The sequence below is a fragment of the Acanthaster planci genome, linkage group LG02 (assembly GCF_054643075.1).
Source record: "Acanthaster planci isolate LZ-2023a linkage group LG02, COTS_SCS, whole genome shotgun sequence".
Lineage (NCBI taxonomy): Eukaryota > Metazoa > Echinodermata > Asteroidea > Valvatida > Acanthasteridae > Acanthaster > Acanthaster planci.
The window spans coordinates 35,192,323-35,217,676 of NC_141778.1; the positions used below are offsets into that span (position 1 = coordinate 35,192,323).

At 40.4% G+C, this 25,354-nt stretch overlaps 4 protein-coding genes across 10 annotated transcripts in view; 1 reads left to right on the top strand and 3 right to left on the bottom strand.

The window, feature by feature from the left end:
* LOC110985916 (uncharacterized) lies at positions 1-7,691 on the bottom strand. The gene is made up of 7 exons (XM_022247379.2): positions 7,055-7,691; positions 4,674-4,842; positions 4,103-4,262; positions 3,756-3,924; positions 3,541-3,626; positions 3,354-3,413; positions 1-3,033 (listed from the first exon to the last, which is right to left on the bottom strand). The coding sequence occupies exons 1-7, from the start codon at positions 7,110-7,112 to the stop codon at positions 2,107-2,109; spliced, it is 1,629 nt and encodes a 542-aa protein (XP_022103071.1). The 5' UTR covers positions 7,113-7,691; the 3' UTR covers positions 1-2,106.
* Positions 6,462-25,354, top strand: part of LOC110985919 (sulfotransferase 1A1-like) — a 19,847-nt gene continuing 954 nt past the window's right edge. Inside the window, exons 1-8 of one of the 7 annotated variants that reach the window (XM_087132644.1) lie at positions 8,010-8,169; positions 8,583-8,691; positions 22,249-22,302; positions 22,423-22,587; positions 23,012-23,139; positions 23,705-23,927; positions 24,591-24,685; positions 25,082-25,250. In XM_087132644.1, the coding sequence (XP_086988770.1) occupies positions 22,275-22,302; positions 22,423-22,587; positions 23,012-23,139; positions 23,705-23,927; positions 24,591-24,685; positions 25,082-25,250 (808 nt within the window). In that variant the 5' untranslated portion in view covers positions 8,010-8,169; positions 8,583-8,691; positions 22,249-22,274. Of the gene's footprint in view, positions 6,688-7,914; positions 8,170-8,582; positions 8,692-20,826; positions 20,846-21,863; positions 22,050-22,248; positions 22,303-22,422; positions 22,588-23,011; positions 23,140-23,704; positions 23,928-24,590; positions 24,686-25,081; positions 25,251-25,354 lie in introns of those variants that run through there. The other 6 variants (XM_022247383.2, XM_022247385.2, XM_022247384.2 and 3 more) reach the window with 6 other exon arrangements.
* LOC147800193 (allatostatin-A receptor-like) lies at positions 9,949-12,976 on the bottom strand. Its single transcript, XM_087132646.1, has one exon. It carries the CDS (start codon positions 12,634-12,636, stop codon positions 11,680-11,682), a length of 957 nt encoding a protein of 318 aa, XP_086988772.1. The 5' UTR covers positions 12,637-12,976; the 3' UTR covers positions 9,949-11,679.
* Positions 19,384-20,425, bottom strand: LOC147800194 (allatostatin-A receptor-like). The gene has a single exon (XM_087132645.1). The coding sequence runs from the start codon at positions 20,423-20,425 to the stop codon at positions 19,460-19,462; it is 966 nt and encodes a 321-aa protein (XP_086988771.1). The 3' UTR covers positions 19,384-19,459.

The window sequence follows — 25,354 nt, forward strand, 5'->3', positions numbered from 1 at the left end:
TCGGCTGTAAGTCAGGCATTTATTTCAAAAACAAAACTTTAGAAACTCAAACTAATAGCCATGTACATAAACCATATCAAAGCACTAATTAAACATTCCGAGTAGTCTCAAAATGTGTAACCAAACGCTCAAACTAAAAATCTAATTTATGCACCATTACGATGTTCACAAGATTTACAGTCTGTAAAGAGGAGGTTGAATATTGATGTTCTATCCTCTTTTTACACATCTCTGAAAAAGTAATTTACAATTCCCCAACAATTTGGAAACTATGATATTTACAATTTCTGCTTTCGAAAATCTGCAGTCCTCTTACACTATACAATTATTTAAATTACAAAGTCCGGCATCCCTTTACTATGTTAATTACATACCGAGGAAACATAACTTGATTTAAAGGCCAATTTTACAGAACAGTAAAACTACTGAAGTGTTTGAATCTCTTCCCAATTGCTGCATTCATTGTAATCTTCAAGTGAATACAAACATTACTTGCGCAAATAAGATACAAAAATATATACATAATCTATCCTTTGGTCCAAACAATTTGAAGCTATTTACACGTGGTTGTAAACTTTCTTTAAAAAGACATGTACAGTAAAGAGGTTGCCCTGACTACTGCTTCAAATCTAAACTCAATGACGGCACACAGGACCCATTTTGAACTTGTTGGAGATTGGAAGAACGGTCCATGGCTTTCACGAATGCTGAATCATGCCTTTTGGTCATTATCGCAACGGTCTTTGTCTACGGGGGAAACTGGTAACAAAAAAAGCAAGTTACTTGAAAACCAACCAACCAAACCGCTGAATAAAGAAAATACCTGTTTAAATTGTAGCAAACAATTACATGTCAATGGCAAATGCATTCCATCTTTTAGTGGTTCGAGGGCCTTGAGTACTGAGTAATACTGATCAAGAGACACTACCGACTGCACCAAGCACAACAAACTATAGTGGAGTCCCCTAACGTGGCGTACTTCGACTTTTCCCGCAACTTGCCTGATGTACTGTTGCCAAACCTCTTAAAAACCTTCAGATTCATTTGTCAAAATACATGAACTGGCATTACCATCAGTCGAACCTCATTATTTAAGAGGTCCTTCGGACATTGCAGATTACTTTGTTAGGACAGGAACCTTGGATTATCAGCAATGAAAACAACGAAGAACAAAGGATTAGGATTAACAGAGCTTCTATTCACGCGGTTTGGACTGTACATGGTGCTAAAACCTTCACGAACAATTTTAGTGTCTTAAAATAAAAACGAAATTCAAAGGAGGTGACATCCGAAAACCATATGTAGACAAAAAATCAACTGAGTGTTCTCTAACACTTTGGAACAAGTCTCAGAAAATCCAACATCTACGTTTAAGAATCCCCCCTCTTAAAGTCAATACATCCTGATAAATCGTTGTTACCTCCAGTCAAAGTGTAATTAGACAATCAAAATAATAGGGCATTACTTCGGTGGCACAACGCTTGTGGACAGGTGGTACGCGCGCGTTATATGTCTCTGACAAATATAATTGTGACCTATACGAAATGCACGCAAACGCGTGCGATGCAATCCCACCCCAGTTATGGCGTTTCCTTTGATAAGTCTTTACCAAAGAACAAGGTTTTAAGAAAGCAGTTTTCTTATTTTTGGTCGCATTTTAAAGGAGTTCATTATGCACTTAAAAAGGACGGAGAATCAGGCCAAACTAGCAGGGTTTGATGAAATTTCATGTATTGCGAAATTAAGGTAAGCAAAATTGCTCTAGCAGGACAACAGAGGCGAAAACTCAAAGTCGGTCAGACGGTCACGTTAGGGACCACACCACGTTAGGGGATAAGCTTTATCAACAATATCTTTGTATGCATATCAAACCAATCAACAACTTTTTCTGGTATTACACACATTTACGCAAACCTTTGCAATGAGTTAATCCTTTAACCGGGGTTAGTCACTACCAACATAAAATGACATAAGATTTACAGTCTTACATTTGTAGGGATAAGATTTGATCAGCATTTTTGGACACACACCATTGGATTACTTTCTCGTATAAAAACGTTTCAACGCACTATTTTACGAGGTTAGACGAGTCAGTCATTCCAACAATCATATGTAATGTTCACTGAAGCCTCCAAGAGGCGCTCTGTCAGACAAAGGCGAGCCAAGAGATGGGGCTGGTTCGGGATCAGCGTAACTGCTAAGTGGGCGTCGGCTTCTCTCATCAGCATGGTATTGATTATAGCCCCATCGGCTACTGCCAAAGACACCGTCGCTGTTATCCCCCGCACTGCTGTGCTGTACACTCCCGTGAACGCTACCAGCATCCATGCCATCCAACACGTCGCTGTCATGGTAATTAGTGGGCTTCAAGTTGAAATTACTGTTTCTTGGGTAAAAGTCATCCCTTTTATAGTCAATATCTCGGTTATAATCCAGAGTGTTCATTTTAGAATGTGCTGGGAAGTTCCCACTAGCGTTGCCACTGATGCTACTACTAGCATGACTTGGTGCGCGACCGTTAGCATTTGGGCGTCCATAGGCAGGTGGAGGACCAGTCTCTGCACCAGCGATACTCGGCACTGGTTGGTCAATGCCATGCCGACTACCGTAAGCTGGTGGAGGCTGCTGAGGTTGATCTACATAGTGATTCTGTAAGGCGGAGACAGGCTCACGATCGTAACCCAGACTATCGTGATTCATATTAGTCGTGGCATACAGTTCATCCCTACTACCGTTTAATGTCTGGTTCCGATAGGCCTCTGTCATGCGCAGTGTTTCTGCATTATTTGTGGCGTCATTGAGCTCGTAATTGTTGCTGTCATGGTTACTAACTGTCCTTAGAGATCCTCGGGATCCACGCAAGACATTGTTTCGGCTTGCTCGTAAGGAGCTCTTTGCTCTCATGGAATGACGACTGCTCCTGACAGACCCGGCCCGAACTAAGTAGGCTCCTGATTTGCGATTGGCAAAGCCATCCTTGAATCGATCTCGGAGTTTCGCAAAATTGGCCGAAAAATTTATCAGAAAGTGGAGCTGTTGAATAGTCATAAAATATAACAATAAATTTTTAAAAAATGAATGAAATAATAAAAGTAATAAGATCATTAAGCTAGTAATCAATACATGTATAAATAAATAGGAGTTGGATATGCATGTAGGCCTCTTACACCAGAGTGACTTAAATGATGAGTTGGTGTCAAATAGGGCTTTAAAAGTGTTATGGGAAAACTGATTAACAAAGTTAAAAAGATCATGAATAACGATAACCACCACAACATTAACAAGAGAGCTATTTTAAAAAGGTGATTTTCCCTTTTCAAATGAAAATATATCTAATTGATGCAATATCTTACCATAGACAGCGTGACAAGGACCGCCGCAAAGAACGCCAATGAAAACCACAGCAGAACGTTCTGAAAACATCGCAAAATGGAATCAAACATCACGTCACTTGGAGTGTTAAAACTAACATTCCAAATTTGGGAGGATCTGTGCACAATACAAAATGAATGGAGCGGATGGTGGAGAATCTATACTTACACTATCACACAAAGCAGTAAGCTTGGCACCACAAATTGTGTCTCTGCAGTCAGTGATTGTGCACTTGTAATCAGCTGGAACAAGACCTGTCACAGAAATGTGAAACGAGTAAGTCTCTACATGATAAACATATACCTTCACAAAACATATTCATGAGTAGTTCCTAAATACCTATTAAGGTAAATGATCAAGTGTCAATGCCAGTGAAAACTTACTCCACTGCTTGAGGTCAATGCACGGCTCTTCGGCGGAAGGGTCAGACTCATCCAGAGGAGGAGCCAAGCACATTCCACGTCTTTGGATATAGAAGAAGATGATGGGAACCAGCGAGACAAAACTAAGACTTAGCCACAGCAGAAACAAGAAGTAAACAACTATCATGAACTGAAAATAGAAAGACAGGGAAAGACGTATTAAACACAGCCGGTTCTAAAAGTCAAATTAATAGACATATGAGCAAAGTCAAACCTGCACTGATGGGACTACCGTTTATGTGCTATATATACATCTATGTATGCAATAAATTCCGTCCAGCTGGGTGAACATGACGTTTGTTTCTCACCAGTGCAGTCTGACATCTGCCTCTGGCTCGTGACCTGAATCGCCACATGAACTCTTTTCTCACTGCCCCGGTACCCAGACAAGATATACCCAAGAGAGCCACAGCAAAGATCGTCATGACAGCAACTTCCACGTACAAAGCTATCGAAATGTACGAAATCCTACAGAAAAAAAACCACAATGACAGCGTCGGTTAAAACGTGAAGTTATTGAAAATTTTGATTTTGCAAAGAAAATTAAATACATTTTCATTCCTAAATTTCAGTCGTTTCAAGGAAATGGACAAAAAACTCAAAGGTTGAAAAAAATTCCCTCACATAAAAACGTACAGTGTGTGCTACTTAATTAAACTCAACTTTCACATTATGACCTGTCCTTCTTTCTAATAAATTACTCTGCCAAACTTTTTGGCGAGATTTTCGGATCATAACTATGCAGCATACTTGGTAAACCAAACGAAGGTGAAAAAAGTGAACACTTTCACCTCAAAACTACAGTACACTTGTTCATGACAACACTTCTGTCTCCCTTCATTAATAAATTACTCCGCAATGCTAGTTTTCAAATCTCACCATGTGTCCACATCGTCGCCGATATAAGTCCCTTGGAAGAGTTCCGCTGCTTGTTGGCCAGCCAGAACTCCCGCCAGACAGAACAGCGCAGCGCCCCCTAAGAAGGCTAGGGAAGCAAGGATGCTGGGACACGGGCAGCGCATACAACAGGTACGGCATGGCCCAGGAACTACAAGGATAACGCGTGGAAATGAGGGGGAAAATACAAAGAAAATTAACTAATTATCCGACAAACAAAAATACAAAAATATTGACAAGAATAACAGAGTGAAATGACTAATGGCAGTTTCCACTGGACATTAAATCAAGAAGCTTGATAAAAACGAGTTCACGTCAATTACATGTAGCTGCATTTCTAAGAGTCAATAACTAAAATATTTGTCGATTTACTTTCTTATCAACCCTTGCGGCAAAATGACAGATCACAATCAGTTACATTTTGTGCTTTTTGAGGAGTTTACCACTTGTATATTGTTCATCTTATAAAAAGGAAAGCAAAGCAGTGTTGAAAATGCATTTACATTTTTCTTCGGCGTACAGCGCTCAACAAAACGCTCAAATTCCAGTTCACAAATATGAAATCACCAGTCACTGTGTCAGAAGTACATGTACATGTACATGTAAAGCAGGCCTGTCCCCCTGAGTACATCGAGGTTATAAACTTTGGTTGTATAGTACTGCTTGTGATGTGGGTCAGAGTGCCATAAGTCGGTCATGATATATCAGCTGGATTCTCCAAGTCAGCTGGTGAAGTCACCACGGAATCACACCACAGAATAAATCAAATTTCAGTGCCCCTCTGAGGGGTAATCGGGTCATATGACCTGCGCGATGTCACATTTTAAGGGGCACAACTGGCTTACTGTGTACGTGCTGGATTTTACGGCGGCTGTATGTTCCTTTACCAGACACTCGATGCAGAACACTTTGAATGGAATAACAGGCAATTCTCTAAAATTCACAAAATCCTGAAGTTTAAATGATGGGCACAGTTAATTTCATTTTGAACTAAGGTGCATCTTTTTCGTTTTCAGTGACATGTACATCACCGTAAACTGTGCTGAAGTCCATGAATTACTTCATGTATGTAAACAGGTGTTATGATGCTCTATACATCAAAACAAAAGTCAAGTTTTGAAACGTAGGGAACATTTAAAGCGTAAGTCTTGAAAATTATGAATATTTGACATTGCACTCACACATTTTTGGGCTGGGGTCAACGTGTAGGCCAGCACGTATACATTTTTTTTGTAACACCACTAAGATGTTGGCAACATGGCATGCGCAGAATTACATACCAGAACTTAACAAGTGTGCTGAATATAGGCATGGTCTAAGTATTTTGTTGACAGTCCTAACACAGAGGAATCATCCATGGTTCTAACAAATCCGGAAAAAGTCCCCTGATGACCTCCACTTTCACCGTCAGGGGTTTAATTTAAGAGAATTCAGGAGTGAAAAAGAACTTAAGAACTAAATGCTGTTGCTCCAGAATTCAGCGTGTCGTTGTTGATTGTGCCGTGGCAAACAAAATAATTATAGTATCACTGTATAATTATGTACATTACTACATGCTAAACCGTGGAAAGCATGATGCGCCTTGAGCAAAATTGGTTAGGGACGTAGTTGAGGTCAAGCCTGCAGGTTGTGGTTCGGAGAAACCGTACACGCTATTCAAAATCACGCTGCGTTGACGGTTAGCTGGTACCCCATGGATGTTCTGGCATACTTCGATAGCGAAAAAATGTCACTGACTGGTACCCATTTTGTGCAATCGATGCGGTTATTTCACGGTCATATATGGCGCATATTGAGGGAGTGTTTACACAACAGATTGATGTGGATAAACATTATATGTGACCCATGAGCGCACCCAGAATTTGAAACAAACCGCCAATATGGTTGGTGATGAGTGATGAAATCCTTGAGAAAGGGGACCAGTGTTGTTCAGTGTAGGACATCTGAAATCAATTTCACATGCGCAGGCAACCAAAGGAGACAAGTCAGGATAGTTGTAAGTCCTTTTTTACACAAATATGAATGTAAATTTAGAATTCCTTTTGACACTCATCCCTGTCCGTCATCATCTTCATCTTCCCATCACTGTTGTCATATCTATTGTTTACTCATTCAACTGCAACTCACTACAAGTAGGCCTAAATAAACCAAATAACGTTGATAGTCTAAAATCTAATTGTCATGGACGCATGCGTACACATGATGATACATGCATGGAGCATTGCAACTGAACATTATGCAGCCTTGAGAAGGTTTTGGAAACTTTTACAAAATCATATGAATTTAATATGTGTCATCATGTAGGCTGTTTCTGCTATGATATGTTATATCATGGAGGAATAAGATTCAAGTAGTATACATACCAGAGTATGGCTCTTCATAGTACACGGACTCGCCTGCGATACTTCCGGCTATCGACATCGTCAATTGATGCGAGTTTTTTTTAACCTAAACTCCTTGTGCTATAATCAGACGAAAATGTCCACTTAATCCTCCTCCACAAGGCTGAATCTCTCTAGGTCAAGTTCCAGCACAATTCTCACTTAACATCTTTCAACAGACTATGAGTGACGGTTCCATGGTCCAATTCCAGGTTCTGAGTGGCTTAGCTATGTCCATCTAATGTATATAGCAATGAAAAACAGGTTGATTTAGGTTGAGAGATGACGAGTCACCCAGTTCTCCTGCGTGTGTTTATCGTGGTAGTGCAGCGTCCGCTCAACTATGGCCTCACGTATTCTCCGTATCTCAATCGTCACTGCGCTGATGGTGTAGATTGTCCTGAAAAAAATGTTGATTGAAAGCTCGTACAAATGGCCGTCAGCAACGACATACGGGTAGGGAAAGAAGCGAGTGAACGTGGAACCTGTAGTTCGACGACCGTTGCTCCCCAAAGCGAATCGGTGTAGCGGTTAAGCTTAGAAATTTCGTGTAATGACAAACCATTCAAACGTGCAGTGTGGGATCGCTGCGAATCGTCATTGTGTGAATATGTAAACGCTTGGGTTGGTGTATATAATGGCATTATGACGTCAGGTATTTTCTTGGCAGAGAGAGGCTACTGTATTGGAGATAGGCCGCCCCACACAGGCGATAGGCCCACTCAATATCAAAGGTGCATTCCTGCGGCATGAATCAAATAACTGTAATACATGTCGTAAATTCTAAAAACGTTTTACAGAAACGGCGTGTCTAGTCATTGCCCACTGAATCATAGAAATTTGATCGTGTAGTGAAAAGATGCGGGTTGTCAGTTTAAGGCAAGCAATTTCTGATTGTGAAGTGGATTTATCGTTCCTCCATCCAGTACAGGTCTGTTTCCAGGTACAACTACAAGTACACTCATGTTTGTCGATCCCTACGGTACCTAGCTAGGCCAGATGTATGCCTGTTTGTTCAAATGGCTATGAATTGTTTGTGTGATGGATTGTTAATTGATTGATCTGTTCGTCCGGTGAGCCAAAGTGTCTGCTTGTCGGTGAGTGTCAAGTGGTCCACATTTCTCGCTCAACTGGTCTTGGAATTTATTTTACTGTTCGCTTTGTGTCCTATACATGCAGCTTTCCAATCGCATGGCATTATTTCAAAAATCCACCCAGTACTTCAAATACTACTCTTTGGATACATTGCATGAGGAGACATGGATCTAAATAGCTTTCATGTCCTTGACAACGACTCAAGGAAGTAAATTCCTCTCTGGAAGATATGGCTGATTATTTTCCCCAAATAAATTCCCTCCCCCATTGAACCCCTCAACATGATAATGCCCGGACAGTGTATATACACCACTCAAAAACTTTAAAGGGTTGTTAGTCACTTTTGACCCCTCCAGCCAATTGGACTCGATCTGGAACACTTGACTGAGCAATTGCATTATCATTCACATTCTAGATGGCGCTAAGTCAAGCATGAACGTGCACCGGGCGAACAATAAGTAAAATCAATGAGGTAGACACCTGCCTGGAATTTCCAAAGACAAATATCCGATCCTTTCATTTTTGTGAGTAGAGTATATGGTTTAGTTTTAGAGTATCCTTTCATTTTATTGTAAATATTCGTCAGGTGAGAATAAAATAACTGACAGTTTCATTATAGAGGGCGCTGTTGAAATTTGAATGACGTTGCATACATGTACTTGTATATGCAGCATGTGTTTGATGTTTCTCCACTTTTCCACTGGAAATTTATGGATTTAGGTATCGCCAAGGACGACATAAGACTCTGACACGGATATGCCATTGTGCAGTGAATTCGAAATCGAATTCTTAAAAGCCTCTTAAGTCGTAGATGAATGAAGAAAACGGATGTTGCCCTGTGTCTCCTTTAAGTATATACGAAATCGGATTAGTATGACATTGCTTTTGGGGTACAAACATGAAAAAATGAAAGCTTGTTGAAAACTCTTGAACTTCAGACAGCGTTATGAATGTGAATCGTTCACGACAAGTTGTGTCAATTGCATTCAGGTATATAGTAGAAAAAAATAACAATTGCTTCATTTTAATTGATTCATCTCGACTGGAATTACAAAAGGCTGAACACTGTCTTCATTACATTACGTATAGTGCGGGCACGGAGTCCACCTGATGGGATAGGGCACACCAGGCTCTGACTTCACACTCGTTGTGTACCGAGGGCTCCTCGTGATATCTACATTGTCTCGTGTCGTAGTATACACAGGCGAATAGAACGGTATACTTTCCATAGGCCTAATTATGGAATGAGTAGCCCTTTACTTATGAAAGGCAAAATGTATTCAGATATTCAAACCTTTCACAAACAATCAATCCATTTCTTGTCCTTTTGATTGGCTGTTCAACCATCAATTTCTTGTGATACACATGGCCAAATACGTCCATGCATGATTGTACCCCAACCGATGACCGTAACAGAAATAATGCTTGGAAATCGATCGAGCAAGACTAATCCAATCCTTACATTTCGCACAAGATCATCAGCTGAGACGAATCATCCCATTGAAATCTGACGACTTCAAATGGACAAATATTGAAACAAATGACCAATGAAAAAATGCACTGTACCATGCGCGTTCTAGTCATCTTGAGACGAATTTGATATAAATCGTTTATAAATTTGAACGTGGGATGTTTGAAAATGTGCGGGAAATCAAATAATTTGTTAATTAAAAGCGTGTGTCAAATATTGTCCACCAGACGCACAAAATTTGTTTTAAATATATATATATTTTAAATCCTTGCTTGGTCGTCGTAAAAAATAGCGCACTAAACTATTGTCAACGAAAATGTCGATAAACACATTAATTATTCTTTGTTCTGATGAAGAAATAAGTTAATCAATAATCAAGTAAAATTAGGACGTTGTGTATTACAAAAACCGGAAAGACTGAATACCATTTACGAGGAGCAACCTCGGTATTTTGATGCCTAGTCAGTGCTTCGTTTAAGATAGAAGACTTCTGATCAGCGTGCCACGAAAAGAGTAAAACTACAGGAGATTTTTTAATAACTTATTAATTTTCTTTAGACAAATTGCGTCAACAATAACCAGATACGTTCCTGACACGAGATCCCCCCCCCCAAAAAAACTCAGGTATCATTTAATTTATTTTTCAATTAAGCAACAAAAGTTGACGCTGAAGCTTCATACGAGGTAATCATCAAATAACCACCCCTTGTTCTTTCACATTTACGTATCTTATAGGCGATGATTGATTTACTTCATTAGGACACGATCACAGAGGGCGTTGATGACGATGACCTTCCGTCAACCACTTTTGTCCAAATTTGTACAATTTAACTTCTCACTATTATCTCTTCACTACATGTGCGTGAAACGATCGATTATACTACTCAGTAACAGCAAACCTGACGTTTCTTTATTGGTATATAAAGTATTAACCATTATTCCTCAAATATTCATTAATTTATACGACTTAAACATGATCCCTCGTATCAATTTCTCAAATTAGAAATTCAAATGCGGGTAGGGGATCTTCCTGGGGCTGAACCGGACAGGATTCGTGGTTTTTGTTTTCTTACAATCCTCTGTCTCATTAATCTAAAGCCTTGTTTATTTTGGTGACTCCCGATACTGCAGGAGAGACATATCGTCTCTGGTACAAATCCCTCAAGGGATCGACTGTCCATTCCGGACGCCCCCGTTTTCTAAGTGGGCCTATGATCACCGTTTGAGTGGTGGGCGTTAACATCAGAAAAGTGCCATAATTACAATGTGTTGGAGGGTACTGTTGGAAAGTGGCTTTTTTTCTGGAGGTCATAACTTTTAATCTCAGTCTTCTCTTTATTTCGAGGAGGGTTGTATATACCTACGTGACCCCCCGTATACAGGCCACTGCATCACATTAATAACCGCACTCCTATAGAAACGTGAAGACCCAATGTTGCCTGAAAAAGCAAACACACTGTGTCATTCTTCAGTTTATATAGACAATGCCGTAAGTGCTCTGCCAACAAAATTATTGTCGGGTACAGCGAATGAAAACCAATCATTTCAACATTTGTGAAAACGCATTCACCACTGCTACAACAATTACATTGCCAAAGACTGACTACTCTGAAAACTGCCAGTGTATTATGGACACGACAAATAAAATTCACTGCCTATAGTCAGGTTAACTGGCCTTCGCTGTTGGTCTAACAATACATTCATTTCTTCTGCCAATTCAGCGAGATTATACAACACGAAACTACTTTTCTTAGCTACAAATTCACCTGTTGCAATTTAATCGTAATGTAACACCTTAACATTGATTTGCAGACACCCATTAAAATGACAATATTGCACAACAGGTTGTATGTCACATGCGTTTACGGTACACAATAACATTGTCACAACTTTTGTCTTTGGCCCAGATTGTGTAAATAGAAAATGGCGAGAAATAAGTACCTTCTTTATTTTTACCTTAGTAAAAACTGCATTGTTATGAAACAAATACCGTTGTATGTTAACATCGTTGACTTTTTTCGGATTTGATTGTGCTTCGTTTTCATCCGGTATTAGAGATGTCATCCGTGTCATTCAGGTGGTCTGATTGACCTGTCACACGGTACAGTACTCGACGGGAGGCCTGTTGAAACCTCCTGTACTTGAACGAATAAATGAACGGATTCACGAATACGTTCAGTGAAACAAGTGCCACGGAGATGACGTAGATTAGGCTGGTGAAATCTAAGGTACGCCAGTCCATGTTGTGCAAGAAAAACAGAACTTGGTTCATAGACCAGCAAACGACGAACGTAACAAATACAATGAGTAATGCTTTGAAGGTATTTCGGCGAGCTCGAAGAAGCGATTCGCCATGTTCATTGCTACCGTGCTGCGAGTCTGGGGCAGATACTGTCGGCACGACGCGACGAACACTTCTGGATAACTCCACGGCGATTCGTGCGTACATGTATGTCATCAATATCAGTGGAATGGCATACTGCAGAAGAAAGATGACCACACCGAGACCGCTACCACTGGGGCTTGTCTTACAATACCCACTGTCATCCACATACCATTGAAAAAAGACATAAACTCTAAAAGTCAGTACAATGGCCCATACACAAATTATAAGAAATGCAACAGCCTTCTTACTGCCAAAGATGCGCCGGTATTGGTAAGGATACACGATTGCAAAGAATCGCTCAAATGTTACAGCAAGGAGGCTGTAGGTTGACGAGACAAAGAAGTTGAAGAGGAGATATTTCGAGTTCCAAATGGTGCAGAGGAATCGACCCCATAGGCCAGGCAGAGCTGGTTGGAAGGGAGGGATGTACTCATGGAGCAAGATGAAAACCGACGCTAAGAAGTCGATGGTAGCTTGGTGGAGAATTAGAGCATTGGTGCATGTGTGCATACATCGTTCAGACACAATTACAACATTGACTAAGGCATTCCCTAAGATGCCTAAAACACCGGCTGAAGTGTTGACGATACGGAGGAAGAGGCCAGACGTCATTTAGAATAATAGAGGGGTTGCCCGATGAATTTCCCCCAAACGATGGAACGAAGATGAAGCGCAGAACATGAAGGTGTTATTAGATTCAGTACCATAGGCCTATGCACAATCCCATCCCTACTGTACTCAGACTGTTCAGTTGTACGCCTGTCTCGTCTCGACGTTCAACCTGTTCCGCTCCTGATTTATCAAACCTCGTTGTCTTCTTTAGGGCGGGACCTACAGAAGGCCTTTTAATACTGATGCAGAGACAAATAACGATCGAGTGAATTATCGCTGCGTAAAAAGACACGGTATAGTGCCACTCAGGTTTACGCTTAAACCAGTGGGATATAGCGTGACACGGCTGTTATAATAACACATTCCTGACTACCATAGAAACATCGTAAGCCAATCAAAACAGCCGCCCATACGTAACTCACCATCAAGATTAAAATTAACAAGGATAAATTGACTTTTAGTGAAGAGACTTACCTTAATCTGTTCGATAATTTTTTCCCCACAGGATTTCTGTCGTCGTATCTGGTCGGTATAAGACATGAATTCTGATCATCGGTTCTCATGAATTGACGGCAAATACGTCTGATACCGACCCAAGCACCTGTCTGACCACTGATTGCACAGGTCTTCCTCTTTAGAACATAATGGAGAATTTTTATATGTAAAATCTGTATCAAAAAGCGGAGTCGAAGAGAGAAACTCAAAAGGATACATTTTACTGTCAAACACAAGGGGGGGGGTTGAATTTCTCCACGGGTAAAAACTTCCTAAATTCTCACAATTTTAAAACTCACGCGTTTCCACTAAAACTAGGTTATAGGGAGAAAAACGACTGAGGTGACATCGAAATTACACTTAATTTGTCACGTCAATTTTCACCATAAATCGTCTTATTCCTGATTCACGCCATGGAAGGAAGGAAATGATAATACTTTATTTGTTGATGTCAGCACTAATAACTGGAATGGAAGGAGTTCTGGTATTGGAATTGTCAGTCAGGCCCACAAGATGCAACATGTGTAACGGGGTCGCATTGTTTGACCATGTGATAATGCATTTCATCACCTGCATACTAACCTCGTTCCACAATGATCATGAACCCAGTATATGTTTACAGTAGCAAAGCACTGAAGGACGTGCACGTGCATGACTTGTAAGCAAATAGCGAATGTACAGCATACAGGAACTAGATCCGCTTTGCTCCTTAACACTTAATTGATATGACCATAGTTTTACAGAAACCTCCGACCCAATTTTGAAACTTACTAACAGACGCAGACTCGACAACGAAAGTTCGAATTGTGTGAAAGTGCCATAGCATTATCCTCTTTAAAAATGCAGTTATAGAAAACTGCAAGTGCACGACTTTTAAAGACATTTGATAGTTTAATGTTGGACTTCATATTCCAGCACTGGTTCCTCACTGTTGACTGGATGGAACACCATTTCCACTGCGTCTATTCAACTTCCCAACTTTATACATCATGCTATCTGATGTAACCGCTGTCACATCGTTAGCAAAACTGATAAATACAACGACAAAAGGTCCACACGCGGCTTCAGAAGTAAAAGATCATGGTCAATTTCATATCCTCATGAACTTCTACGTCTATAAAGCTGTGTGACCCCTCGGCTAGCTTTTAGGTCATTTAATTCGTGTCTTATCCTAGCAACCAGTTTTATATCAAGCGTATAATAGCACACTACTACGCGTGTCACGTGTGTTCACTCGAAAACAAATGACAATACACTGCAGTTGACCGACGTTGACTGTGGATTAGTATACAAGCAATGAATCTTTATGAGCGCAGTGGTTAAAATGTTTTCATGAGGTAACAGATGAAATGGTCAGTACCACGAGTGTAATGGAACATTCCTTTTTTTGCAATGCAGCCCCGCAGTGCCTTGGTATGAAAATTCAGTGGCACGTGATTAACGATGTACGTACCGTACCATAAGAGAACAGAGATTAATGCAGACATTGCATCATTCCCTTTTGTGTTATCAGAGAAAGGAAATCTATGGTGACTGTTTTTTTCTCTTGAGTTTGGAGGAAACAATTTCCCGACGTTATTTGTTCAATGTATTCGAGTGCTTTTTTTCAATGGAACTCCACTGATTTCTCTTGAGAATGGTAACACCCTACAGCGTTGTTCGCCGAGCACTGCTTTGCTTATCAAATTGACGTGCGTTTTACTGTGCAATTTTGCTACGTAACCTATTTATTTATACATTTCCCATGTGGTACAATACATTCCACTTGTAAAAATTACTACTAATAATGGGGCTGATCAATGTAATTATCCGTCCCTGAAGCCACTCGCCTGATTAGACAAGGACGTAGCAATGATCTGTCAGAACAACTGAATTGAAGGCACCTGAGTTTTGAACACAGAGATTCGAAGTGTTTATCATGCCTGAGTGTGGAAACCAAAGAAAACCCTCGCGACACAAGGAGCATCAACGAACGACTTTACTGGCACAATGGCCCGGGTTGGGAATCGAACCACTCGGAGAGGCGTATTAAAAAGTCATCAGTGCTATATATAGTGAAACTATAGACAACGTGCCATTCTTTTTGCGAGGGTGGGTTGGTCAAGACTTCTACGCATGTAACAAGCACGTAACAAACCATTTTCGTAATTTTTCAGCTTCAATTCGTCATGCGAACAAATACTACACAAACAATGACATGACTGGCCCCGTCTATTCCACTTGTCAGTTCTAGTTGCAGAACAATCTCAACCGTAAAGCTGGAAGCCGTATCTATGGAAACAGATCGTTTAGTATCACGGCAACAGTTTCATTCCCGTCGGAGAGCGGATGTATGCTCTACATGCTTGAGCAGAACACAGAAGAGAACGCAATATTTGACTGAAGTGTTCCCTCATATCTCAAAGTTGTGTCTACTCCAAGTTGGCCGGCCCTGGCATTTTAATGACATTTATTCCATGAAGGTATCCCAACCTGGTCACAGTTCCATTACATGTACATCTAATTTCAAAGTATTAAACTCTATCCAATGAAGAATGGTTGTTCCATGGTTTTTTTTACTCCAAAACCCAGTGGAATTAGAAACCAATGCTGGTTCACTTCTTTATGTCACCATTCTCCCTAGGAACAGAGGAGTGCTGGTTAATATGATTAGACTGTGACAGAATTGGATACTGTCTGGCTCGATTTGGCCATAGATGGGCTGATGGGATGAGTTGTTGCAACTCAATCTCATACAGAAGCGGCAGTGTAATGTGAAAACGTTAGTGTCGACTTCTCCTTACGAATAGCATTTGATAAGACTAAAAATAGATGACTATTGAAAATCAGTGAAAGGCCCAGGAACAAATTTTCTGACAAAATTAAACATTAGACCGCCGTCTATACATTTTGGATATCCACTTCTTGCATTTTATTAAAGTAAGAGCTGTATAGCATAAACGAAACCTCCGCGGCGGGCGTTAAGTTGTTCTTTGTTCCTGTCAAATTGCAAGTGGTGTCAGGTGTGTCGTTGTAATCAGCATGTTGAATTGGATAAAAACAGACCAATACGACAAGGCACCGTAGATTCAATTTTATGTGTACCGAACAGTATTAATTTGATTTATTCAGTCCAGAAAGGGGTCAACAATTTAACTGCCTAGTTGAAGAAATGACGTATGCTCGTATCCAAATAGACAGAGGCAAAGCGGAATTGTGCAAGGAAGCGATGTTGTCAGAATAAAGACACCTATAACACATGCACTGCAATTTCAAACACAACTTTACAAATACACAACCACCTAAAAATGTGACTTTCTGTGATGTTACATAGAACACTAGACAATAGCAAGAAATGAATTCAGTACACAAATCAAAATCTAGCCGATTATCTGTGAGTTCTGTTGATCTGACATTATTGACTTTTGCGTTTTGGTGTGCAGAGCTTAAAGACAACAAAACAACAAAAAGAACAACGCGTGATCATGTCGGCAGTCTCACACTATTCACTTCATGATAGGCCTAGGCATATATGGGAAATTGGTTGGTTTATATACATACGTTTCTCATCCGCCACCCGTTACTTGTTTTGAATCAACTGTGAACATATTTAATGTTGTTTGCGTTTTTCCAGTTCTTGTATTTATTTTATTTAGTTAGTATCTTTGAGCATTCATCCAGAGCTTTCCTCTATCGAGTAATCCGATTAGACGCCGCAACTACGGTTACACTGCACTCACACGCACATTCTTCAGTTTGACGTGCGCGCTTTTGACAATTTGAGACATTTTATTGGTGGAAGACGCGCGTGTACCACTTGTTCACGAGCGTTCTGCCATCGCAGTAATGGCTTCTAATTCTGGTTGTCCAATTACACTATAACAAACACTTTGTCTCAAGGCTTGCGAGCACTTTACAGTGAATATTTGAGGGTTTTCATCTGCAAGGGAAAACGACAGCTGTCGTGATTTCCAAATAATTAAGTTATTTTTTTAAAAGTTATACTTAAGTTATAACCAAACATATGATAAGATTTACTCCATACCCTCCATAAACACTGGAAGTGCGCTTTGAGTTTGTCAGAGATCGATCGATGAACGTTTCCTGCAGCCTGTACGTTACTGCACGCACGAACAGATTGATTCATGTGTTAAACAGACTGCAATATAAGCCTACTAGGCCTACACTGTTCACAATATGGGCAAAGCTCGCATGCGAACCAATCTTTCATTGTCTCTATTGGTTGTGTTTGATTGCGTGTTTGTCCATGTTGTACACCTTTACTTGTAGACAATATGATAGAGCAGTTTATACAGCAAAGATTTTTAAACAGCAATAACAGGTTTTACAAAACTACTACCAGGGATTTGATTCTAACGGCCTACATACTGATAGTAACATGCGTCTCATTATTTAGAAACGTCGAGTGATGTGTATGTTGTTTTTGCATTTTAAAGCCCAGAATGTGAACAATCAGTCGGGAAAAATTCAACTGTACAAACATTAACAGTTAGCTGTATTAAATTACGTCAGCAATCTCATACAGATTTACCGCTAAAATTGCCTTAGCGTTGAAGAAACATACGACGTACATCACAGAAAAAGTTAGCCCTGTTAATGTTCAATATAAGAACCTGATCCGCGTGTTTTCATTTCGCCGCATCGCAAACATCCGATTTTGTGCGCTGTTACGATTTTTTGCGACCTCACGCTTTGCCAATAAGAAGCTGATTGGACAAGAGAAATGATGTAAAGCCTTTTCATTGGTGGTTATTTTTTCCAACTACTCAATGCAACGATAGAACATCCCACTGATTGGTCACACGCAATCTTGTGGTCAAGATTTGCACGTCTTGCCCATTAATGATTGAATCTGCGCGAATGTCCTGCGCTAGGCACTCAATGCAGCCAGCACAAAACCAGGAAGCAAATGATACAAATCGCATTGACCATCCAAAGAGGAAAATAAAGATTTTCCCGTCCCTTATTCCCGCACTGGAATCGATATTCTTATACGCCTACATAAGCTTTAATTCTGGCGCAATAAATGGTAGATTAATCCAACAAAATCTTTCTAACACATTGGGTCGTATGAATAAAAAGTAGCAAATGCTATGAACTTCAAGCAAACAGCAAAAGCATTTACTGAAAAGTCAAACCATTAAGAATAAGCAAATGCTTGAATTTGTATGAATAAAACGTTTCTTTGACTATTCAGCATCTAGTATAAATATTAGCAAATGCTTTATGCTTGTGGCTGACTGCACAGCCGAATGGTTTTGCACAAGAGGGCTTCCGTTGTCTGCACGTACAGACATACACAGTGCAGCACGGTGCTGTATCTTGAGACCTCAGTATGGCAGATAAGCACGATGGCAGTAATTTGGATTGCAAAAACTTTGATGAAGAAAATTTGGTTTCTTCAGATTCCCTCCTAAAGGCATACAACTTTTCCTTTCGAATGACATTTGTGGAGGCTGCCATTTTTAACATTAGTAAATGCTCCTCGTTTTCAAGCTTGCCCAGACCCGGTCTTGATAAATGTCAAGTAAATACTCCAATTCTGTAGAACTTACTCATTTTTATTCATACAAAATGAAGCAACTGCTTATTGTCAAGCACAAGCTTAACCCTAACCCCCAAGGGTGTATGTAAAATCATTTTGAAATGGGAAGATTTGGGACTGTTAGTGTTAAAGAGTGAAAAGTAGGGGCCTAAATACTTTAATTTTTAGCAATTGCACAAAAGTAAAAGCATTTGCTTCATTATTTTTCATACAAACACGAGTAAATGCTTCAAAAATGGTAGTAAAAGCAAATGCCACTTTTTATTCATACGACCCAATGGCACTAACGTTGTTCTTAATTTTACTTTACGGTTATAGATTCAATAATTTCCTTGCATAAATGTACTGTGATTTTGAATCTCCATTTGTAATTTTTGCTTTTAGGTTCGTGACTCCGTTAAAATAATCCGTTGAATAATGGTAGCTCTTACAGAGATGTTGACAAACTGATCTTCTTTATACTATTTTAATATCGACTTTTAAGGAGTTGTTGGCGGCAAGAACCTAACGTGTCATTGGCTCCGACATTTTCTGCCGTTATTTGCCAGTCCGGCCCCCGACACAGTAAATGATAAATATGTATTTAAAAGATTAATAAATAAACAACTTGATCCAAAAGATAAAAACAAACAACCAAAACAGTGAAGACATGCGTAAAGTTTGGGGATATATGTTCTCCAATGAGGGAATCGGTGGGGGGGGGGGTGTTGACGCACATTGTTAAAAACCTTTCGCCTCTCTAATCCTAATTCGTCTCCTTAAATCCTTGCAGCGTGGATTACGTTAAAATGTGGACTCTCGGTGGCTCGTAACTATTTCATCTGTGACATTGAGGTGGTCCAGGCGACCCGTGACCCTGCACAACAAACGGCGAAACGCCTGCTGAAATTTCTTATACTTGAAAGCGTAAATGAAGGGGTTGGCACACGCATTGGACGCCAAAAGAGCCGTCGAAGTGATGTAAATTGTACTTGTGAAGTCTATGGATTGCCATCCCATGTTATGCATGAAAAATATGATCTGATTCAACGACCAACAAAGCACAAAGGTGACAAAAATGATGAGAAGTGTTTTGAGGATATTACGCCGAGCACGCAGGAGTTGTCTGCCATTGTTGTTATGCTGTGCAACTGATTCAGACACCGTTGGAACAATTCGGTGAGCACTTTTTGAAATTTCGATTCCCATTCTGACGTACATGTAAGTCATCAATGCCAGGGGAATCACATACTGCAGAAGGAAAATCAACACTGCCAGCACACCCCCCGTGGGACGGGAATGGCAAACGCCATCTTCATCCACTGACCACTGAAAGAAGGCATAAACTCGGAAAGTCAGTACGACGACCCAAGTGCAACCTAAAGACAAGGCAATAGCTTTGCGACTGCTGAAATACCTCTCGTAACGATAAGGGTACACAATAGCAAAAAATCGCTCAAAGGTTACGGTCACCAGGCTGTAAGTAGAAGCCACGAAGAATGTCAGCAAAAAATATCGGGAGTTCCAGAGGAAGCATAAGGCGTATCCAGAGGAGTTCTCACCAACTTGATCGACTCTTGGGATGTACTCGTAAAAGATGATAAATATAGATCCCCCCAAATCAATGCTAGCTTGGTGAAGAATCAGAGCATTGGTGCTTGTATGCATGGATCGTTCGAAGACAATTACAAGACAAACCAGGCAATTACCAAGAATTCCCAAGATCCCAGTTGAAGTGTTTATTACACGAAGTGGTACAGCACTCTTCATGATGGCAGGCATTTTCACATTCTCCGAGGTACGACGGAGACACAGTTCTAAGGGTTCATCTAGTGGTTACCATCAGACAGAAATGGCGATGGAACATCAGCATCGTCTGTAATTGATGTCCCATCTCGGACTCCCTCATTATCTGGACACTTTATCATCGGTCATTTCCTGGACGTTTATTATTCACACGTCACGATACAGAAGAGATGTGTGATTGGTCATCGCCTTCTCTGGCTCGTACAGTTCGGTGTTTAGGTTTAGCTGCAGAAACAGTGGTTTTGGTCAAAGGTGTTGTGCTGGTGCTGTGAGTGTGGCATTTGCATCGAGGTATTTTGAAATTGTGAACCTACACTGCAATAAAGACCTTCATGTCTGCATTCACTCCTCGCAAAGAGCGATGTTGCTTGCCCACGACTGAAGGTGCTTTCTATACAAACTTCATTAACGTTATTTTCTGATCTCTCTCATTTTAGTCAACACAACAGGTGACTGGGTTTCTCAAACCAAGCCTTTATCGAGGACCTTGTTAATTGCGAATGAATCAACACTAGCGACTGGGATTTGGATGAAACTAAAAAAGAGTTCTTTTATCAAGAATGATTCTAAAATGGCACAAATCTAATTGACATCCTATGAAAAAATGGCAAATACGCGTCATCAGTCAGGGCTGTTGTTCTTGGCATTGTAACTTGTTGCTGCTTGCCAAGTTGTGGGGCGATAGACTGAAAGAGTACTGTAAATAAAAACCAAAAAGACTCCACCTTATTAAATTCGTCACACAAGAAATAACCACACATGAACGAATTCATCCAAAGATTTCTATTCGAGGAATCTACTTCGCGTAGACTTGTCCTGGGTTAGATTAATTATCATTTCTTTGTTTTAATTTAATTATCTTTCGGGGAAAACAAACTAATGCGCAGTAAATGAACGTATACGGTTGGCTCGCTGTTAGTTCTACGATTTTCACTGCATGGTTAGCGTCGTATTATCTTCCAGGAAATGTGAAGGTTATGCGTGGTTCGTATTCCAATTATTCCCTAATTTCGAAAAGGGCTGTGTTGGTCTGTAACGCACCCACCACGAACAGCAATTTAATGGAGGTTGACAGTGGTAATCGTCGAGGCTTGTGATTAAAAATACCTACCACATTATAAAACTCCTAATGATACAAACTATTTTAGACAAACCGTTATTTTACGGCGGACAAAAATGAATTCAAAGCAGATGATTAAAAGGACGAAGTTAAATTTAGAACTGAAGGGGTCTATAAGTTCGTTTTATGCTGCCTTTCTTTTGTAAAGGTGTCATAGTCTATTCTTAAACCAGAACGTGATTCATTCCAAGCTTTGGGAAGTGATTGTCTGCCAACATGTATAGAGGCCAAAGGCCTACGGTACAAGCTTCAAAGTCTAAGCGGTAAAAGAAACAACGTGAGAGATGATTTTATGCGGGTTTGTAGTGTCAGAAATGTAGTCAGTAATATTCAAAGTAATTACTGGAAAGCTACTGGAAAGCTCTGATCCAAACGGATGAATGTTGACCAGAATATGACTTCAAACTCTTGAACCGTGTCACAAACACATTGGCCTGTTCTTCCCTTTCTCCAAACTATTCACCGCAAGTACGTTAATTCAGTTACGTCGTTACTTTTTGATAGCAATCAATTCTTGTCAATTTCAAAGACTGCCTCGTCTTGCAATGTTTTTCCCCCAGAGATTCGTTGTTTGTATTTTTGCATGTTTTGTTTTGTTCTTAACATTGGAACGCTTGTCTGTATCGAGGCGAAATTTGATTTTTTATATTTGAATCTTTTTTTACAGAAGTCATATTAAGAGCAACAGTACAAATGGATAAGTACATCACAGTCCAAGAACGTAAGTTATGCATTTGAAACGCTTATTTCTGACTTACATTTTAATTTCTGATCACCTTTTCAAAACGTAAATCCAAACCATGTCAATTATTGGGCTTTTATATTGTTACTATTCGGGTAGTTTGTGAGGCAAAGAAAAACTACGTCTTGACTGCTGCTGACCAGTCTACTTGGGAGTATGAAGGAATCCCTTTACCGAGTAATGTCTATGAGAGTACGATGCAAGACCTGAAGGAGTGGGAAGCAAGAAAGGAAGATATCTTCGTTGTGACCTACCTCAAAGCTGGTAAGATACGCTACCCAGTTTTCATGATGAGTCTTAAGAGGCATATTCTCTATCCCAACCTCTAACTTTATCTCTGTGCACACTTGATGAGAAACCACGATTCAAGCAGGACTGTGAAAGAACGTGAACATTTGTCAATGAACTGCCTTTCTTGTGTCAGGCTAGCACCATTTCGACACGACTAATTTCATCAAGACGAGCACCTCTGAACGTTCCATTTCTGACCATCATTTTTGACCGGATTCATACATTTGGCCAACACTGTGTCCATTTCACATAAGATTTGACAGTCCTTGTGTCCCAAATGACATATCTCTGGGAACCAACACGTCCAGTGGCAAAACACTGTGACAAATCGAACATTTTGCGCTCTTTCAGGCTGTATTTTTTACACCTTTCCCCATTATTGTACTGATGTCTGTAGGGACAACCTGGGTCTCGGAGATTGTATCCTGCCTGATTCACGACGGCAACATGGACGTCGTTAATAGAAGACATATCACATCACGCGTGCCGTTCCTTGAACTGATCTTCCATGGAACGCCGAAATTTGTAAGATTTAAAATGATTGCTCAGATGAGGTTATAGGAGAATTTAATGTACCGTGCTGATTGAAATCAGGCTCCAGTAGTAGGCCTACGTGTCAAATAGTAATGCGCACAGTTCCAGCGCCGCAGGACAAGCGACCTTATTCAGCTACACTAAGGTTTTCTTGCAAGGCGATGCATTTGACGACTGAACGCTGTGCGATTAATCATGTCTTTATTGGACGCTGACTTGACAGGAAACGGCAATATTGAGGACCACGTTGTTTTTAGGCACTCTTATAGTGTGAGATGTTAATGGTAGGCCTACATTAGGCAAGACTGGGACCAACAAAACAAGTGTAGTATCTGGCAGACTTAGTTCTCTAATGCTTACCTTTCTAACTTAGAAAAAATGTTTCTGGATTTGTTCCCCGTAGTTTGATTCTCCCATAGGTTTGCTAGACAACATTTTATTTGTGAACTGCTGTCACTTTTTTTCTGGTGCACCAAGTTTTAACTTATCAATCTCTTTTTCGAGGCCTCTTCTAAGTCCTCCGTTTTTTCAACGCGTCATTGTTCTTGTCTCTCAGGTACCACCTAACCACAAGATCTTAGACGATGTTCCTTCTCCTCGCGTTATCAAGTCACACCTCCCCGGTCAGCTTCTGCCTCCAAAAGTCTGGAAGAAGAGGGCCAAGATTATCTACGTGCTCCGTAATCCCAAAGACCTTGCCGTCTCGTTATTTTACTTCGGTAAAGCCTGGCAAGACATGGGATTCGACAAATTTTTGGAAATATTTTTAGCTGGGAAAGGTAGGTTTATATTTTCCGCCCACAACTGGTCTCTGTGGTGGTGACAAAAATTACACGCATTTCTTTGTTATGGATATTGCAGACGCCGTCATCTGTCATTAAGTGATGCATGCCGGTAGCCAGTGCAAGTGGCTGGCAAAAAAAGTGGCCGGCGCGAACCAGTGAACTCAATGGTTGCCCCATCAGTGGTCTGCTCTCGGCAATTATAAACGTCAGGTTTATTGTTTTGGAGGAATAAAATACTTGTCTAAGACAGTATAGTGTAATTCGACAAACAGAATGAGAAGGCATTACTTCGGTGGTACAAAGCTCATGGACAGGTGGTACGCGCGCGTTACACGTCTCTTCGACCAATAGGATGTCTTGATTTGCGAAATGCACGTGTACGTTGAGCTGAAGAATGTGCGTGTGCGTGCAGTGCCACCGCAATTGTGACGTCTAATCGAGTTAAAGGTGTCTTTCCATTTGTACAGTTTCTGTGTGCGTTGCGTACACGATGAGTTCATGCTTTTTAGTCAACGGTATTGTTTGGTGTCATACAACTGAACATTAATTTTTTGCTCATTGTCATCGGAGTTGGATGGCTGTTTAAATCTGTGACGTATTACATTTGTCGTCACTAATGTTTATAAATTTAATCAAGCTTATTGTCATTCATGACAGTGGACTATGGACCCTGGTGGGAACATTTTCTATTCTTCTGGGAGAGACGACATGAAAGCAACGTCTGCGTAATTCAGTATGAGGACATGCAAAGAGTAAGTCATTCATTTCAAACTAAATATCTTCTGTGGAAAAACACATACAGCTGACCCAAATAGCTAATCTTGCGCTTCAAAGACTATCCAATACATGTAGTATGAAAACCAATCACAATACATACAAGTACATACATACCAGGTTCCCAAATATACGATACCATAAGATCTCAAGAGGTGTCAGACAATCTGTGATATTTTTGTCTTGCGTTATCATTCTGAAGGACGGAATTCGCATGTCAACAAATTCAAGTTTCCATGAAGAAACCACGAACATAGTAATTATTAACTAGTTCACGTATTAAAATGTAAAAAAAAAACCAATCGTGTCCTGCCTTTGATACGTGTACATGTGTAATGTGTACGCTACGCTTGGTCTTGTTTCCTCTCCTACAGAATCTGAAAGACAGCGTGACTACAATAGGGAAGCTCCTAGGCAAGGAGTTAAGTGACCAGACCATAGATGCTATCGTAGATCACTGTTCGTTTGACAACATGAAGAGCAACCCCATGGCAAATATGGATACCATCAGGCTAAACAAACCACACCAATTCATGAGGAAAGGTAGGTTATTCAGTGTTGCTTTAGTCAACTCATCCGTCCACCATCGTATCCTCTTACCTCCGTGCTTCCACTTCACTCCTTGGCAACTCGAGCATTTTTGTTAT

Bases quoted from the DNA above. Each gene is read 5' to 3' on its own strand.
- LOC110985916 (XM_022247379.2), bottom strand. From the start codon at position 7,112: ATGTCGATAGCCGGAAGTATCGCAGGCGAGTCCGTGTACTATGAAGAG. The intron at 3,627-3,755 runs GTAAGTTTTCAC...TTTCTGTGACAG, and splicing joins CATTGACCTCAAGCAGTGGA to GTCTTGTTCCAGCTGATTAC. The intron at 3,034-3,353 runs GTAAGATATTGC...ACTATTCAACAG, and splicing joins TCCTTGTCACGCTGTCTATG to CTCCACTTTCTGATAAATTT.
- LOC147800193 (XM_087132646.1), bottom strand. From the start codon at position 12,636: ATGACGTCTGGCCTCTTCCTCCGTATCGTCAACACTTCAGCCGGTGTT.
- LOC147800194 (XM_087132645.1), bottom strand. From the start codon at position 20,425: ATGAAGAGTGCTGTACCACTTCGTGTAATAAACACTTCAACTGGGATC.